The sequence below is a fragment of the Psammomys obesus genome, unplaced genomic scaffold (genome assembly GCF_907164565.1).
Source record: "Psammomys obesus unplaced genomic scaffold, mPsaObe1.curated_primary_1811, whole genome shotgun sequence".
NCBI lineage: Eukaryota > Metazoa > Chordata > Mammalia > Rodentia > Muridae > Psammomys > Psammomys obesus.
Window position 1 is genome coordinate 6311600 of NW_026590767.1, and position 18320 is coordinate 6329919.

The 18320-nt window shown below is 46.3% G+C and overlaps 1 protein-coding gene across 2 annotated transcripts in view; it reads left to right on the forward strand.

Moving 5' to 3' along the window:
* Positions 1-18320, forward strand: part of Dock1 (dedicator of cytokinesis 1) — a 488224-nt gene that overhangs the window by 453026 nt on the left and 16878 nt on the right. For both annotated transcript variants that reach the window (XM_055608813.1, XM_055608814.1), the window contains exons 41-47: positions 731-872; positions 998-1076; positions 2920-3004; positions 6267-6353; positions 7968-8144; positions 9017-9100; positions 14276-14413. In XM_055608813.1, coding sequence (XP_055464788.1) covers positions 731-872; positions 998-1076; positions 2920-3004; positions 6267-6353; positions 7968-8144; positions 9017-9100; positions 14276-14413 — 792 coding nt within the window. The remainder of the gene's footprint in view (positions 1-730; positions 873-997; positions 1077-2919; positions 3005-6266; positions 6354-7967; positions 8145-9016; positions 9101-14275; positions 14414-18320) is intronic.

An 18320-nucleotide genomic window follows, 5' to 3' on the forward strand; every position in this document is an offset into this window, starting at 1 on the left:
AAAATAAAATAAAATAAAATAAAATAAAATAAAATAAAATAAAATAAAATAAAATAAAATAAAATAAAAAAGGAAAAGGAGGCTAAGCATCCCCTACAGTGACCACAGTTCTGTGGGGAAATTCACCTTTTAATAACCATTTCCCAGTCAGCACTCAAAAACAAATACATTCAAATATCTTGTCCATACACACTGGCCTATGTGAACATGTGTGGGGATCCTGTGCCTTGTTTGGTTACTTATTACATTTCTTTATATAAAAGTGGACTTGTGTGTGTGTGTGTGTGTGTGTGTGTGTGTGTGTGTGTGTGTATACATGTGTCATGATGTACATATGGATGTACATACGGAATTCAGAGGACAACTTGTGGGAGTCACTTATCCTTGTATCTTGTGGGTCCCAGGGATTGAACTCAGGTTGTCAGCCTTGACTTACAGGTGCCTTTACCTGCTAAGCCATCTTGCTGGACTCCTTAGGTATTTAATCGGCTGTTATCATTAAGAATAAAGCTCCTGGTGAGTGTTCAGCCATATGAAATTTGGTGTTCTTGATTGAAGAGTGAGGTTGCTAGTTATTCTCAAATGCAGTGGCCTAAAAACAAAAAAAAAGAAAGAAAACTGTCCAAACAAATAAAGCTGTCAAACACATTTTAAAGACCAGTGTTCTTGTGTGTGAACTTTTCTTGGTCCTTCACCTGTGATATCATTTAACAAAGGTCATTGTTTCCAGGGAAAAGTGTTCATTTACCGAGGAAAAGAATATGAGCGACGGGAAGATTTTGAAGCTCGGCTCTTAACTCAGTTTCCAAATGCTGAGAAAATGAAGACGACATCTCCACCAGGCGATGACATTAAGACTTCTCCTGGCCAGTGTATCCTTTAAGACAGCAGGAGGGCCATTCATGGGAAGAGTTGGTGCGCTGGTGCATTCAGGGGATGGGCCTTCTCTTGGTTGTCATGCATGGCTGCCATTTGGTCCTTAACCCTCTTTCCTCAGACATCCAGTGCTTCACAGTGAAGCCCAAGCTAGATTTGCCCCCTAAATTTCACCGGCCGGTATCAGAACAGATTGTAAGGTAATCAAACCACTTTTCTTACCAATAGGAGGTGAAAAGATGCTGACAGTGGGTCTCTTGCAAATAATTCTACCTTTTTAAATGTGGATTTTAACATTTGAAGAGCAATGCTAGATGATTTTTCTGCTCTCTTCTAAGAACAAGGGCAGCTAATGATTTCTGGCACCCATAAAAGGAAAGAAGTAATTAGAAGAGTATACAGGATTCCTTTCCCAGGGGCTGCAAAGATGAAACCCAGGAGGAAGGAGGTGGCCCTTGGCTTTCCTTACAGTCCACACATTCAGGGTAGAGTCCATAGTAGTATTCAAACCTAGCCCTGCCCCTACCCTGTGGAGGTGTGAACTCACTGCCTTGTCTGACATGGAAACTGAGATTGGAGTATTTGCTCCTCATGAAGGTACAAAGCAAAAACCTTCTGCCCCGGGGTCAGAGGGATCACTCCACTGGTAAAATACTTGCCTTGCTAGCATGAGGATCTTTGTTTAATCCCCAGAACCCTCATTAAAGAAAAATAATAATAAAATAAAACAGGCAAGGTGCTTCATGCTCTAACCCAGTGATGGCAAGATTGGAAGTCAAGACTGAGGGAGCTGTATAAACTCACTGTTCAGCCAACAGAGCCTAGTTGACAGAGTTCCAGGCTATTGAAAGACCTTGTCTCAAACAAAAGGTGGAAGATGCCTGAAGGACCACGCCCAGGGCTGTCCTCTGCCCTCCACATGCGCACATGTGCACCCCACGTATGAACTCACAGGCAGGGTCATGCAGTGGCATTTAAACTTCAGGTATCCCAGTGGGACTGAGATCACACACACACCTGTGCTGAACTGCATCTGGCCAGCACTATAGAGTTAGCCTCCCCAGAGGTTCTTTGATGTGGTGGATTCTCTGTTTGATCTCTGTCCTGGTGGGAACTGCAGCCTCTTTGATGCCTGCTCCTCCTCTGCTCCTGGAGTTCCCTGGGCCCTTTAGCCTTTCATCACTGTTGCCCTGGCAGTCATGGAAACAAAGTAGGGTTTGCAGGCTGTTTACAGTCTAGTGCATTCAAAGAAATGCAGCGTTGGGCAAATAGAGACTTACAGAGCCCCTCACGTGGCTTTGCGTGTATTCCTCTTGAGGAGAGAAGTCACAACATACATGCACACAAACACATACACACACTTCACGAGCACAGGCCCATCCCCCGCCCGTAGTCCCCAAGGAAGACAGACAATAGGCTGTTTATGGCACTGTGCACTACTCTAAGTCTACATCTCAAAAGTCTGAAATTAGAGCATGTGATACCTTTTTGAATATTGTCAATTTATTTAGGTAAGTTATCAAATTATTTCATCTAGCTGGGGCAGAGGCAGGGGGATGTCTGTGAGTTCAGGGCCAGCCTGGTCTACATAACAAAGTACAGGCCATCTAGGGCTACATAATGAAACTGTCTAAAAAAGAAAACATATATATGTATGTATGTATGTATGTATGTATGTATTACTAAAATGACACATGATTGATTTTTTTTTTAAATAGTGGACACACCTATTGAGCCCACAGGCTTTTTCTCTCCCTCAAATCACCTTTCCAAGTCTTTGCCAGGCCTGTCCTTACTCAGCCTCCTTCTCCCTGAGGGCTGGCAGAGACAAAGAGGAGGGGAAACTCTCCAATCAATTTTTCTATCTCCAGGAGCTACGGGAGGAGGAGCCAGGGCAGTGGCTTCAGGTCAAGTTTGGGGACACTTCCTGAGATGTAGCACTGTGTTCTGAAACAGACCCCACACACACACCCAAGTCTTAACAGCATTCAGGTTAACAGCTGCTTTCAGGTTAAAAGTCTAATGATTTTTCTATCTCTACAGTTTTTACAGGGTGAATGAGGTCCAGCGATTTGAATATTCTCGGCCTATCCGGAAAGGGGAGAAAAACCCAGACAATGAATTTGCGGTAATTAAACAACCATACCTACAAATGCTGTAACAAAACCCACAAAAATCCTCACCTAGTCTTCCGGCCACAGAAGGGCCTGAACAGAGCACATCACTGCAAGGCCACCATGGACAGTACTAAATATCTCTGTGTATTACATGCAGAGCATTACACTCTAGACTGAGTAGTGCTAGTAGCATTTCACACAGCTCATCAGTGAGGTAGCTGAGACATGCAATAATGGACCAATGGCATTAGAGCCGTGGGTGTTCCCTTCCAGTGAATCTCAGTGCTTAGAACCTCAGAGGCTTATTTGGCCTTGGGTGACAATGACAGTCAGGTGAGGCAAGCACCAGGGCCTCCCTGCAACTCATCATACTGTAGCTGCATCCCCACTGTCTTTATGGACTGGGTGATCCCTCTTTGAGAATATGCCATGTGTCTCTAATCTGAACCCAGCCTCATCTCCCCAGTCATGTCAACCAATCAGGGCTTTAGACATTGCCAGATAGCTCTTCCGTTTTGCAGCTACCACATTGGTCCCAGAAATAGTAATACACCCCTATATAGTCTTCTACGAATTATACTTGCAGGACTGGGAGATGACACTGTTAATAAAGTGTTTGCCATACAAACATGGGGACCTGAAGTTCATCCCAGAATTTATGTCAAAAAAGCTAGGTGGGTGATGCATACTTATAATTCCAGTGTTGGAGTGACAGAGTAAGGGAGATCCCTGGAGCGCACTGACCAGCCACTCAAGCTACTAGGTAAGCGCCAGGTCCCGATAAGAGACCCTATGTACCAAAACAAGGTGAAGAGTACCAAAGGAGCCCCAGCCAAGGTTGACCTCTGCCCTCTACCTGCACACACAGACACACAGACACACATTCAAAGAAACTGTACAGATGAATTAGTTTAACAGAGCCCATTTCCAAAAGCCTCAGACAAAGCTGTACTTTGACAAGTTATACTGGAACTCCTCCCTTCAGAATCCCTCGTCAAAGCCATGTTTCAAGAGACCTTAGCCCCTGGGTGACAGCAAGGACCAGCCCTACTAGCATGGTTTCATTTGTCCTTTAAAGGTCTGTAGGGTACGGGAGGCTAAAGGTAAATTGACAAGCACACCTGACCCAAAGCATAGTTCAGAGCCTGCTGTCAGGGTTGCTTTGGAGAAAGGGACTTTTGCCCTCTCTTCTCAGGAATCGTCAAGGGGAAAACCTGCGTTTCCTTCACAGCTCCCTGGAGTCACCTTCATGACATCCATTCTGGCCCCAGACCAGTGTCCCTGTGTGATGAGCTTGGAGTGAGGAAACTCATTGTTTCAACAAAGGTTGGGTTCCTTGGCCAGTGCCGACATGCCAACCCTTTGGTGGCTGGTCCTCACCCTGTGACCAGGGTCAGAGACTAGGCACAGACAACCTGGACATCCACGCTAATGGTGGATTTACAGTTTTCTGAGTAATTCCTTCACAATAATAAATCATGCCATTCTTTCTGCAGTGTCTGGGACACAAATACCTCCCCCATCTTGCTGTATGTATATTCTTACACTGTAAAGAACAGACACATAGAGGCCAAGCAAATTGCTGAATGGTACTCAGCGAGCCGGCAGCGGAGCTAAGAATAACTGAGACACCTGACATTTTGAGCTGTGCTAAGCCTCGGAGCTTGTGCTGCTTCTAGATGGCCCCAAAATCCCCCGATGGCCCCATTTGGGTCCTTACACATAGATGGAGCATTCCGAAGCCGCGGGATTTAGCCCTTCACAGCCAGACAAAGGTTCAGGTTTCTAGAAAAAGAGCAAAATCTCTTTCAGTAGTGAGAAGCTTAAGCCTGACTCCTTCTACAAGGCTTCTGACCCCAAGAGCAAGGGCTAGGAAAACTGCCCTTTGAGGCCAAGAGCTGTGCTCAGCATCTATATAAGCCTGGTAGGGAGTCAAACTTTAGAAATCAGGTCCATTGAGGAGGAACCAACCAAGGTGGGGGCCTAAGTTAAGAAATGACCATAAAGCCCAAGATATATCCAGGGTGTTCACAAGGGTATGGGCATGAAGGGGAGTGTGGACAGGCTCTGAAAGGCTACCCTTTCTCTGGCAAATCCTCAAGAACACAGGCAGAAGAACCTGGCCTAGAAAACAAAAATCTGCCTGTGGCCCAAGCTCCTGCAGTCCCCTCACTTTCCTCTGGAGTCTCAGAGGTTCTAAAGGCCAGAGCAGTTTTCTGTGATTGTCACCTCACAACTGGATAGGTCTGAGAAGGTGGCAGTCTGGAGGGTTATGGTTTGCCCCTCTGCTAGAGCTGTGGACCAACCATTAAAAAAACAGCTTGTCTCATTGGTTAGAAAACCTTTCCTGCAGTATGTGAGGTAAAGCTTTATAAGGACTGCAATTTTGAAAACACTTTTATTTAAAATACACCTAGGACCGAGGTTATGTTTTGGATGGTAGAATGCTTACCTGGAATGCAGGGAGACCTAGGTCTGCTCTCCAGCACTGCATCAGCTGAGTGGGTATCATGGTGCAGGCCTGTAAGGTCTGATCCCCATCTCTGCAATGCTGAGTGGTATCGTGGAACACACCTGTAAGCCTAACACTAAGAATCAAAAGTTCAAGTTCACCCTCAGCTACCTACCAAGTTCGGGCCAGGGGAGTTACATGAAACCTTATCTCAAAAAAAAAAAAAAAAAAAAATTAAACAAAACATACATGTGAAAAAAAAGCATAAAGCTGGGTGAGAAGTCTTGAATAAAGGACACTAAAGTGTTTAGGTCCTCACTGGTGCATTGTGGTATGTGCCTCTCTTCTATTTCCACACTATGTTCCCATACAATATAAACATAATAATTGTGTTGTTTAAAATGGTGATTTTATTAAAAACACAAGAGGCCAGTTTCAGGAAACTTTGACTTTGATGGGTTTGTGCCTTTGAGTTTCCTATGTAAAACTCAGTTGGACCCCTCCCCTAAACACACTTATTGAAGAGAGAACCCCTCTTATTCTGGGGTGTTTACATCACCCCTGCTCACCCACTATATTCTCCTGCCAAACAGCAGAGAGGCGTGTTTGACAGTGCCTTTTGATGATGTGCTGTGACTGCTAAGTAGAACATGGCTCCTGAGGTTTCCTCAGCACACACTTGTCCTTTGAGAACACAAGCAGACCCTGTTCTCCTGGAGGACTCACCTGATGGGGTCACACGGATACCCAGCAGAAAAAAAAAGAGCCCCTTCCTACTGGCATCTGCCTACTGACATGTATTATGTGAACTCTGCTTACAGAATATGTGGATCGAGAGAACCATCTACACCACGGCCTACAAACTACCAGGAATTTTAAGGTGGTTTGAAGTCAAGTCTGTCTTCATGGTAAGGACACACCCTAGAAGAAGTGGCTGCCTCCCTCTCCCATTGCATTCGACACACCCTCCTTGTCCCCAAGGATCACTGTGTGTACCTCAAAGCATCAATATCTCCCCATCTCCTCCAGTACCTTATAGCCCAGAGCCAGCTGACCCCATTCCCCCTCACGTTAGTAATTTCAGCCACAGCTGTGTTGCTTTGATAGTTCTTTCTCTTAACTAAATGAAAAGTTTAAAGTATGTTCCCACTGCCATAAATTTTCTACCAATGGTCATTTTTGTTGCTATTTACATGACAAATAACTCAATGAACAGAATTTACTCATTTCAAGTGAGAATGTATTCCTCTTTGAACATATTTTTAAAGACATGATTCCCAGCATATTAGCCAAACTTTTCCTCACTATGATACCTGGTTATTTTGTTGTTTGCTTTTGTTTATGAATGGGCATTTTACCTGCGTGTGTGTCCCATATATGCCACATACATGCAAAGCCAGTTGAGGCCAAAAGAGAGGGTATTGTATCCCCTGGTATTGGAGCTACAGATGATTATAAGCCAACATGTGGATGTTCAGAATCAAACTCAAGTCTGCTGGAAGAGCAGCCAGTCCTGTTAACCACTAAGTCACATCTAGCACCGTGAGTTTTATTTACATGGAACTCACATTTGTGGGGAGCTACAGGATGGCTTCGCTAATAAAATACAGAACTGTGCCCTAGGTTTATTGCCAGGAGCAAAATATCAGGACTATGATAATTGCCCATAGAAAATGATCCAACAAAAAGATAAGGATGGAGTAGCCCACTTGATGGAATGCTCGCTCTGTGTGCACAGAGTCTGAGTCCTATCCTCAGCACCACATAAACTGAGGGTGGCTGTGTACATCTGTAATACTAACATACAGGGGGATCACAAGTCTCAATGTTATCTTCATCTGTATGTTGAATTTGAAGAAGCCAACCTCAGGCTACAAGATATTCTGTCTCAAAAAAAAAAAAAATCTAATTAAAATATGCTTTTGTTCATGTGTTTTCACTGGGCTGGATGCTACCTCAAGCGATGGCTCCTGCCATTCAATTAACAGTGAGTCCCTGAAACACCTGGTGATTTGGCTTAAGGACTTGGCTAAGCTTGCCAATTTGGCTCTTTCCTACTGTATGCCCACTGATCTTTTTTTTTTTTTTTTTTTTTTGCCCATGCCAATGAGAGCTCTGGGCCCTTCCATGAACATATATGTCCCTGCTCCAGCAGACCTCTCCACTCCACCTCAGCCAAGATGGAGCTCCCAGCCCCCCCAGAGTCCTCAGGACCCTCTTCCTGCTGAGGATATGATCTGAGACCTCAGTTCTCTTTCACTAAGCTACCAAGGTAAATAGAAGGCTGTCAGAACATTAGCCATGAGACCATATAGAGTGGCCAGGCTGAGGTCTGGTGGAAAGCCAAGTCCCAAAAAATTTTTCATTAACATTCACAAGATGACTGAATTTTCATTACCCCAAATACCCTTGTTTGCACAGAAACCATGTGTTGGAAGAAAAATGTACAGGAGGCCAGGAAGGCTGCCTCAACTGTGCACTACAGGACCTGGGGTGATATCCCTATGCTCTCTTTCTTACAGGTAGAGATCAGCCCACTGGAGAATGCCATCGAGACAATGCAGCTGACCAATGACAAGATCAGCAGCATGGTCCAGCAGCACCTGGATGACCCAGGTCTGCCTATCAACCCCCTGTCCATGCTCCTGAATGGCATTGTGGATCCCGCCGTCATGGGTGGCTTTGCCAATTATGAGAAGGTAAGTGGCATAGCTGGGATGGCCTGAGTATTCTCAGGCTCCATCCCCTGAGACCCAGAAGTTATCCTGAAGAGTTACCATCACTTTCCAGAACTCTTGGGAGTCATTAGGGCCTGAAGACTCCATTCTGGGGACAAACAGGAATCCAGATGTTTACCCTAGGGAGATGACATAGGTTCGGTGGAAACATCTCTAGCCTTTCTCAATAGTAGCTTGGTGGGAATGGGCTGAAACTGAATATCATGGGTACAGGCTAACCCAGGTCTGCTCACCATAGCCCACTGCCCATTTTCGCAAATGCCGAGGCTGCCACACATTTATTTACTTCTTTCCTGTGACAGTTTTCCTGATACCGCAGTGACATATTCGAGCCACAAGGCCTATGTGGTCCGCAAGACTAAAACCATTTGTCTGCTGGCTTTACACAAAAGAACTTAGTTGACACAGATCTAAACCATGAAACCTGAGACCAAAAGTGAGCTGGCAATGATTGTGGGAGAAAAGTTCGTACCTTCCCAATGTCTGTGTCCTCCAGACAAATCTTGGTCTGGCTGGAATCAATAGAACAGAAGAATATCAGATATGAAGGTGAGCTTCCAGGCATTGTTGCAGCTGAGAGGACCAGAGCCATCCCTACTCAACAGGGCTAAGTAATCTAGATCTGCTATGGCCTTTCTGCACTCCTGGCTGCCTGTGTACTCCATGAATTGTTTGACCTTGGGCCCTGGGGATGGGGGCCGGTTAACCCTGGGTCTACAGGGAGTGCCATGGGAGGGCTGTGGCACTGGGTTATTGTTCTCTTCTTGAGGCTCCAATGCACAGTGCTGTGCTAGGCAGTCGCCTGTGCTGAATAGCTCTCCCTGTCTCCACAGGCTTTCTTCACAGACCGATACCTGCAGGAGCACCCTGAGGCCCATGGGCAGATTGAGAAGCTCAAGGACCTGATAGCCTGGCAGGTTTGTATGGCTAGGAAGGGAAGACCGCTGACTCAGCCCCTTCACATACATTCCTAGCAGCGTGGCTGCAGCCTCGACGTCAACATACTCACTGTGATACCCCACTGTGATAAAGTCACTTAAACACCCAAAAAATTCTGTGTTGCAAATGAACAAGATCTGCTAGGAAGCTTTTGTCTGCTAGAATAGAAGAATATCAGATATCAAGGTAGACTCAGAGCTGCAAAAGCTCATACCTCAGCCCCTGTGGTGAGAGAGAGAAACAGACAGACAGATACACACACACACACACACACACACACAGAGAGAGAGAGAGAGAGAGAGAGAGAGAGAGAGAGAGAGAGATCCATAGGGTAGCTGCAGCCTGCCCTGTGAGCTGCCCTTCCATTGTGAGGAGGCAGCTCTGAAGGATGAGTATCATTGTTTGTGTTTGCCCAGCTGTGGTTCTGAATGTTGTGTTGACTCCATTCTTGCTTCTTGGCTGTCTACTTCAAGAGTAGGGAGCTGCAGAGGGCCCCTTGGATTCCCTGGTGTCTGTGCTTCCGGAACCCCTGGGCTGGGTGTTCTACACTCACTCCATCTGTATTCGCTCTGCCAGCAGAGCAACTTTCCGCAGGTCTCCTCACACAGGCAGGAAAGATGTGCTGACTCCATGATCTTCATCAGGTGTAATTTTACTAGCCAGACTGCAGAAGGTCCGAAGGAGTTAGGAATGTGCCCAAGCTGGAGGAGCTGGAGAGCTAGCCAGCTTGCGTTAGAGTTGTGCAGGTATTCAGGCTGCATGTATGGCTAACCCCAGTCCCAGACTCTTGAGTGTGCCTAAGGACACCCAGGCTCAGCACAGACCTGTTCTTCCTAGGAAACCTTCTGGGCATCCTATACTGACTCCTAAAACAGTCTCATCCTTGTGACATCTCTGTCACCAGCACATTGGCCAGTGAGACCTCTTAGGGAGTGGGGCTATGTTAGGGTTTGCAGCCAAGTTGGAAGTCTTCTAAACTTGCATTCGGATATATACGGTGACGAGATTTTCACAGCTCCCAGTACGCACTGTGCAGTCACGTACACACACCAGCTCTAATTGTGCTTCCCATCCTTTCTTCCCTCAGCTTCCAGCATCTGCCCTTCTACTTTCAGTCTGTATGAACCTGGTGACTCTAAGAAACTTCATGAGTAGAACTGTGTATGATTGGTCCTTTGGTGTGTTTTATTTCTCTTGGCACAGTGACGTCAAGGTTCATCCGTGTTGTAGCGTATGTTAGGGTATCTTTTTGTAAAGCTAAACAATATTCTGTGGTGTGGATGTGCCACAGTTCATCTGTCAGTGAGCATTGGGGTCGTATCTGTCTTGTGGCTGCTGTAAGTAATAATGAAATGAACACGAGTGTACAAATACCTGCCATCTCCCTGCTTTCTGGACTCTGTCTATACTGAAGGTTAGCTTTTCTGTATTGCATAAAATTCTAGTCTGTGGCTTTCAGCCATTACCAAACTTATCTAAAGTGGCTGAATCATCTTATACCCAAAATACAAGATCCAGTTTCTGAGTCTTCATCAAGACTTGTTATTATTTGGGTTTTCTTTTTTCATATTATGGCCATTTTACATGAATATGTAGCTTTATACATTTTTAAGAGAATTACATGAAAAGGAGATATTTTGACTTTTGTCATAAATCTCCTGAAATCTGATTGCCCTGGAATTGTTTTGTGACATGATAAGATTCTCCGAATGCAAAGTGTGCGACACTGTTGGTTAATTAGTGGATGCTTCACAGAGAAGTAAGTCACATCCCCATTCTCCCCGTGACTTTTACTTAAAAGAAAAAAGAAAGCGTAGAAAAGAGTTTAAATTTTGGATGATTCCATTTGAGGCACCAGAAACAAAGAGAACACAGAACTCAAAATACCCAAGAATGCTATAACACAAAAACTAGTTTGGTCTGCGGAAGTTCTATTGATTTCCACACACACCCCCCACCAACCCCTGTAAGCTTTTACAGCAAATTGGATTTTATGAGTTTCAAGTCATACAGAGGAAAATAATTTGTTCCCCAGAGAGAGACTTTATGCCAGCACCATGTCATCGCCCCTAATAACTATATTAAAAGATGAATTTTAAAACAGCTCTTGGGAAAGTTGAAAGAAAGAATCTGTTTTCTAGCAACTTCATTAAATCAAAGAGCAAAGGGAAAAAAATACATATTCAGAACATTACCTGTGATTTTGCTCTCATTTGCAAGTGTTTTGATATCTTCGTATCAGTAATTGAGTTGTATGTTCATTAAAAAAATGAGAGCTTTACAGTTACCCTGGTTCTCATTTTGCTCATTAGTTTATTCAGTTTGGGTTTTTCCAGAAATTCTATCCAGGCAGAGCGGGGTTTCTCCTGGGAGGAGTCCCAGGGTTTGCTGGCTGAGTTACAGCACAGGTATACAGTCTCCAGTACCTGCATTTCCACTGAGATTGGGTGGTGGGCCCGGGCCTGCTCCTCACCTCTGCTTTGTGGTTCTAAAGAAGATTGTAATAATCTGCCCTCGATAGCTGGAAGACTGGGCGTGGTGCAGGCTGCCTAGGACCGGAAGACTTTGTAGACGGTAGTCAGGCGCTACTTCCTCAAAGCCTCAGCTCTGGCTTCCCTCAAACACACCTGCAGAGTGTCCAAAGATGAGCCCACGCCTCCTCCTGCTAGACTGCTATACAGAGTACTTATTTTCTTTGAAATGTACAGAGATGAGAGACCAGCCTCACTCATCATCCCCAGCTGACAACAGGCACCGCCCTTTCTGCAGGGACTGGTGCCCTCGGAGCAATGAACAAAGCTGTCAAGTGTTCCCTGCTGCTGGCAAGGCCTGGACCTGTGCAGAGCACACACAGCAGGGTGCTTGAGGAAGGCACTCATGAGGCAAGCTGAAGGTTCCCTTTAAATAACTGGAGGTGTGGCTGGGGAAGCCCCCTCTTCTCTTCCAGAGTCTGGAGCTCTTTAGAAATAACAGATTCCAAAATGTACCCATGGCGACTCAAGCTGTGGGGCACAGTTTCCAAGTCCTGGGGCAATTGTGGCAATCCTGCATGGGGTTAGGCATCTGCCTGCCAAAGATATTTTGAACATGTGGAACAAAAAGGCCCTTGGTCTATGGCTTCTCTTTGTATATTAAGCACCTCATACGTTGGACTGAGATCCACAGAATAGCATCTTCTTTCCTTTCATTTAGAATCACAGCTGCAGCTCAGCTCCAAATAGACCTAGAATCAGGGGCCAAATCCTATTCTATGAGAAGGCTTTATCTGCTCAGCATTAGAGACAACTGAGAGCACTGAATTCTCTCACCTTATAAGTCTCACCTGCCAAACCGCAGGTTCCAGCAGTCCCGGTGCAAACAAGGGTCTCACCTCTCATTCTCATCCATCAGGTAGCCTCCCCGAGACAAAGAATAATTGTATCACCCTCAACCATCACCATCACCGTCACCACAAAAACCAGGATGATTGGATTGCGCTCTGCACATTTGAGATAGCCATTCTAAATCAGAACTGCTCTTAGCATCTAGAGTGACTGTGGTTTCACCTAGAGACAGCCTTCCCACCTGTGTTTGCCTTTCCTCTACCACACACAACACCTTTGCCATGCCATCTGAAGATGTCCTGGTATATCTTTGTCATACCTCCCACCCTTCCACCCTTCCCCTCCCATGCCCAGTCAGAGTTCAGGAAGCAAAAGATTAGCAGTGAACATTTTTGAGGCTAGTCCCGGGTGCACGGTGGCAAAGCCTTGGGGAATCTGCTATTTGCATGAGGAATTCATACAGGATATGAAAGCACCATGTCTGTTTCGAAAAGCTCATGTGCACACGGGCCTCGTGTGATAACTGGACAGAAATGGAGAACAACTGGCTTATGCCCAACTGTCAGCATAACAAAGTTTTGTACCCATGCCCCCTGAGCAGGCTGGGTGCCTTGAATATGGGGGTGTTTGCGTGCCCCTCCTTCCCTGGAGTACAAGAGAGGCAGCAGCTGTGTGCTATAAATGGAAGCAGATACAGCTCATGAGTTGATTCCTCTTGCTAAGATTCCTTGAGTTTGTTCACATGAAATTCAATTGTGTACTTATTACCCGTCTCACTAATAAATACGCTGGTTCAGATTGGTATTCTGTCGTATTAGGAAAATCTGTTTTGAATCAGTATTTTTATTTAATTATAAATTATTAAGAGGAAGCCTCTCAGCTTGATTGCACTGGAGACTGACTAACTTCCAGTCGGGCTACTAGGGAAGAAGCAGAGGCCAGAGACAGAATGGAGCCTGTTCTCATGCCCACCCCCTAGCCGCAACTGCTCCAGGGTTCTCTGGCACTGAGAGAATGAAAATGTCTTGTGTGACGGTTTTAAAGGTCAGCGTCATTTCTACTGTCGGAAGTGAAGTGTTGGCACGGATATCCTGTGACAGTAGTGTCGGCAGAGAAGCGATTATTTTTGGTTTTAAGGGAGAATAAATTTAGTTTTTCTTTCCACGTAAGAATATCCGTCAGGGCTATAGATCGCCTATAATTGGATTGTTATGTTTGGGGTAGGCTTCTCAATTGCCTATAAATACAATCTTCTCAGCTGATAAATGAGCCCTGGCGTGACCTTTTGCTACCAGAACAAGGCACATGGGAACACATTCAAAGCACAACTTTCCCCAAACTCTAGGGAGAAGCGCTTGTGCAGAGTCTATTCTGGAACAGATTGGGTGACTCCTACCAAGTAACAGCCTGCCCACCAGCTGGATATGATCCCTTCAGGACCCATGCAGTTCTTTCTTTTCTTAATTAATTATTTTTGTTTCCAAGATAGGGATTCTCTGTGGAGCACTGGCTGTCGTGGACTCTGTAGACCAGGCTGGCCTCAGACTCACAGAGATCTGCCTGCTGCTGCCTACCAGAGTGCTGGGATTACAGGTGTGCTCCGCCAGGCCCAGCTGACCCAAGCAATTCCTTTTTAAACATTTTTAATAAATCTTATTTCAACCTTCTTATTTAAACTCTGGGCAGATGGGTGTTAACCTGCCTGCTGATGAGTTTAATCAGTCACTATGATTTGGGAAATAAAAAGCAAGCGCAGCCAGCCTGCTGCTGCGTCCTCCTGCTGTGTATTGCTCCTTCCCCAAATCAGAAACACCGACCTGTGTTTTTCAGATTCCATTTTTGGCTGAAGGGATCAGGATTCATGGAGACAAAGTCACAGAGGCGCTGAGGCCATTCCACGAGCGCATGGAAGCCTGCTTCAAGCAGCTGAAGGAAAAAGTGGAAAAGCAATATGGTGTCAGGACCATGGTAAGTGGGCAGGTCACAGAAGATGATTGTCCCATTGGAGCGGAGGTCCTGAGGCCACTGTAATGCCTGCTAGGAGATGGGATTTTAGGGATGTCAGCCTTCTTATTAGCACACTTTATGAGATATATTAATTACTAAATACCTCACTCATCTTCTCTGAATTGCGTGCTGTTTACATTGATACAGTCCAGGGGTCTTGATAGAGCTAGTTAAAGAATTAAAAAGGAGGGAAAAAATCTAGAGTGCAACAGGTAGCAGTAGAGAGAGAAATTTTGGAGCACCACAAACAGGAGCAACTGAATCAGCTGCTGAAGGCATTTATCGGGGGTGAGGAAACGCATGCATGCAGCAGATAGTCAGAGAAAGACCCTCTGCAAAGCAGACAGGGAGCTCAAGAAGCCAAAAACCCAGGCTCTTAAGCTGGAGGTTTTTAGCTCTCTGCAGAGTCTTCTTCCTCTAAAGTAGGGTTGGTCAGTTGGAAGAAATACAGGATGGCTGATTGGCCCCCCAAGAATTGCATCCTAATGATCAGGCCTTTAACTTGCTGAGGCAGTCTATGGAGGTATGGTAAGCAGGACGGGGGGGAGGGGGGGGATTAAACCAGTCTTGGAAGTTTGCCATCTTTATTACCTAGTCATGGCCCTTTTCCCTATCTGTCTGCCTACCAGGAAATCTGGCTAACTCCTAGTCCCTCAAGGTCATGGAGAAATTTCACAGAGGTCTCTGGGACTCAGTTGGGCTACAGAGCTCATGCCATGAACAGAGAGCTCAGGCAATATAGCACTCATGATATCCCAAAGCAGACATGGAGTCAATGCCTAGTTCGGCATTAAAGCCTACAAACTGTGGCCAGTGGGCTCAGAGAGATAATAGCTTTAATAGTAGCAAGTTTTCCTTGAAAGCATGAAGACCGAAGTTTGATCCCCATCTTATCATGTCAAATAAAATAAAACCAGATATGATGGCACATACGTGTAATCCCAGTTCATGGAAGGCAGAAACATGCAGATCCCTGGAATTCACTGGCCAGCTAGCCCTGCCTATTTGGAGAGCTCTGGGCAAGGTGAGAGATCCTGTCTCAGAATAAAAGGTGGACAGCACATGAGAGAAATATGCCTGAGATTTATGAACCCCCCTCCACACACACACACACCATGGCCAGGAAGGGAGAATAAATGGGTTACTGATGTTGTAGATTGTTGCTAAAGGATCTTTGATCTTCAATAATGGCTATTGAAGAAGATAGAAATGATCCAGGCTGGGAGGCAACCAGGGGTCTGAGTGGCAGGCCAGAAACCAGTACAGACACAAGGGCTGAAGTTGGAAAGGCTAGCAGCCTCCAAGAGCCAGGAACACCAGTCAGGGGCAGTAGGCTGTGGTCAGGGCATGGAGCTAAATGGCTCTAGTGATAAGTTCCTGAAAAATTCCTGGACTAGAGCTGGGTCAGAAGCATGACAGATGGGGCAGCCTTGATTTTCAGTAATGCAAAGAGGCCTGCAGATGTACTCTTACAGACGAGCCCCTACTGAGCATGGAGCTGGCATCTCCAATCCCATAGGTCAGTGCTTGGTCAGGGACCAAGCAGGACATGAGCCAGACAGGAAAATAATGATCCTGGACTATGGTTTGCAAACCAGCAGCTGAGAGCCTGAGACTGACAGCCCAGTGGGAGCCCTGGCAGGTAACAGCTGAGGGCACAGCGTGCCCCCCCCCTACTGTTTGGAAGGACCCTTCTGCAAGTCAGAATCCTTGAACAGCACTGTGTGATGGCTTAGAACCCACAGCTTTTCACCATCAGGGCTGAATGGCAAAAAGTTTGTGGGTGTGTCAGAAGGCAGCTCTTCCAAAGCCTCACCGAGAAAACTTGCTGTAGGGCACAGGTCAAAATAGAAAGCTAGGGCAGGGAGGTGGGGGTGGTGTGCAGGGTTGGTTTCAGGGGACACAGGGAGCCTATAAAGATGATGGGTGTCTTTTCAGACAGGTTTCCCTTGTACTTTGGCACCCATCCTTAGCTAAGCAATTTCTGTATCACCTTCTCCAGATGCCATGCTTCTCTTGGTGGGGACAGCCAGGCATCCCACCCAGGGCACTGAGGCTTTCAGAGCGTGATCTGGAGACAGAGTTCAGGGAGCATCTGCACACATGGGTGCTGTGATACATGAGTCGTACTCCATCCTTGGGACCAGAGTGAGGCTCTGTAGCCAGCCTTTCTGGGTAGACAGCGGCTTAGGCTGCACCCTATTTTTCTGTGAGATATGTGTTGATAAAGAAAGGCAGGCTGGAAGGCACCTTGTTTTGTCTTGTCACCTACTTTGGAAACCTACAACCATCCCAAAATACTTTGAGATGCAAAAGAGATGGGTCTTTAAATAAATAAACAACTCCCAGAAAGGACATAAAGCGTTTTGTCAGTGTTTCTGAGCTGGCCTGAGCTGGGAAGAGGAAGCACCACGAGTTCCCTGACTGCATAATGCACAGACCCTCCAGCTTGCCCCTCTAAGCCATGTATTTTGTTGATCCTGGAGATCCAAGGAGACACTGCTTCCTGGATGAACCCTGAGCAGACTTCAAGAGACTCTCAGAATGGACATGCCAAGCACTGGCGCCTACCTCTACCTTTGCTTCCATCTCCACACATGTGGAACCTTTTTCTGTTTCTCGTCCCGCTGGTGCTCTTCCTACATACCGATGGGGGCCAGGGAAACTTGCTTGGCTCTCCTCTCTTTTCTCACCTCACCTGAACCAAACCACTGTTCAGGCCAGGTGCTGGTTGGAGCTCCAGGTCTGTCTCTCCAAGTGACCCCTACTAGCTCCTAATGGAGTTCCCTCTGTCCCACAGCCCAGTACTTCAGTGCTCCACTCATCAGCTGCAGCGCCCAGTCATCAGTGTCTCATCAGCGCCTCACACTGGCTCCGATGCCACTTTACCTAGAAGGAGACTCAGACCAGGCCCCCTTCTCATGGCCTCAAACCTGGCTCCCTTCAGGGGCAGCGTGGATGTCTGAGTCTCCAGTCCACAGCTGCCATTTAAGTAGAACAAAATACACCTACTTCTCTCCCTTCCTCATGACCTCACCTTGATCCAGTCACCTGTCCATGACTCAGTGTACAGCCAACACTCAATGGGCATGGTTGGAAAGTATCCTTCAGCCAGGAGGCAAAGATGCAATGTTCAGAGGATCATGACAGGGCCTGAGGGTCACTCTGGCTGGGAAGATCAAAATAAATTGTCTATCCAGATACCAAAGCAACAGGACAAGGACTAAAGAAGCTGCCACCAGCCTTGTATCAAGCCTTTTAGCCCTCATATGCAATCATCGTTAATCCTTACAAAAGGCCCACAGTGGGAAGAGGGCTCTCTCTCTGCATGTCCCCAGAGAAGCTCACATTGATCCCTTGCTTTCCACGCAGTTCATAGTTGGTGCTAGAGACAAAAATCTAGCCTGTTCTAATTGTTTGGCTGTGCGGCTGGAACAGACAGACAGCAAGACTATTACTGTGGCCTGTAACTACCTGTGGGTTCTGGGTAAGATTCTGGTTGCTTCAGATGGAACAAATGAAAGTCCTCTTAGTTCTAGAATTCAGAGGCTCTACTCAGTGAAGAAGTGAGGCAAATGGACCAGAAGAGCCCACAGCTCCCCTCAGTGAGTGTCCTATAAATACAAACCTCCAACAAGGGCTGTTGTCCAGACCCTTCCCCTGACTTCCTCCTTCCCATATATATCCTAGTGTATGTGCAACCAGCCCTGGCTGGTTGACAGTAGGAGGCCTGTCCTTTCAAAAGCTTAGGGTATCTTCACCTGACCTTTGTCTCCTCTAGCCCCAGCAGTCTCCTGTTCATGAGCACCTGTTTGTGAGCACCGATGTCTCCTAGGAGAAACACTGCATTACCGACATAGCAACCTAC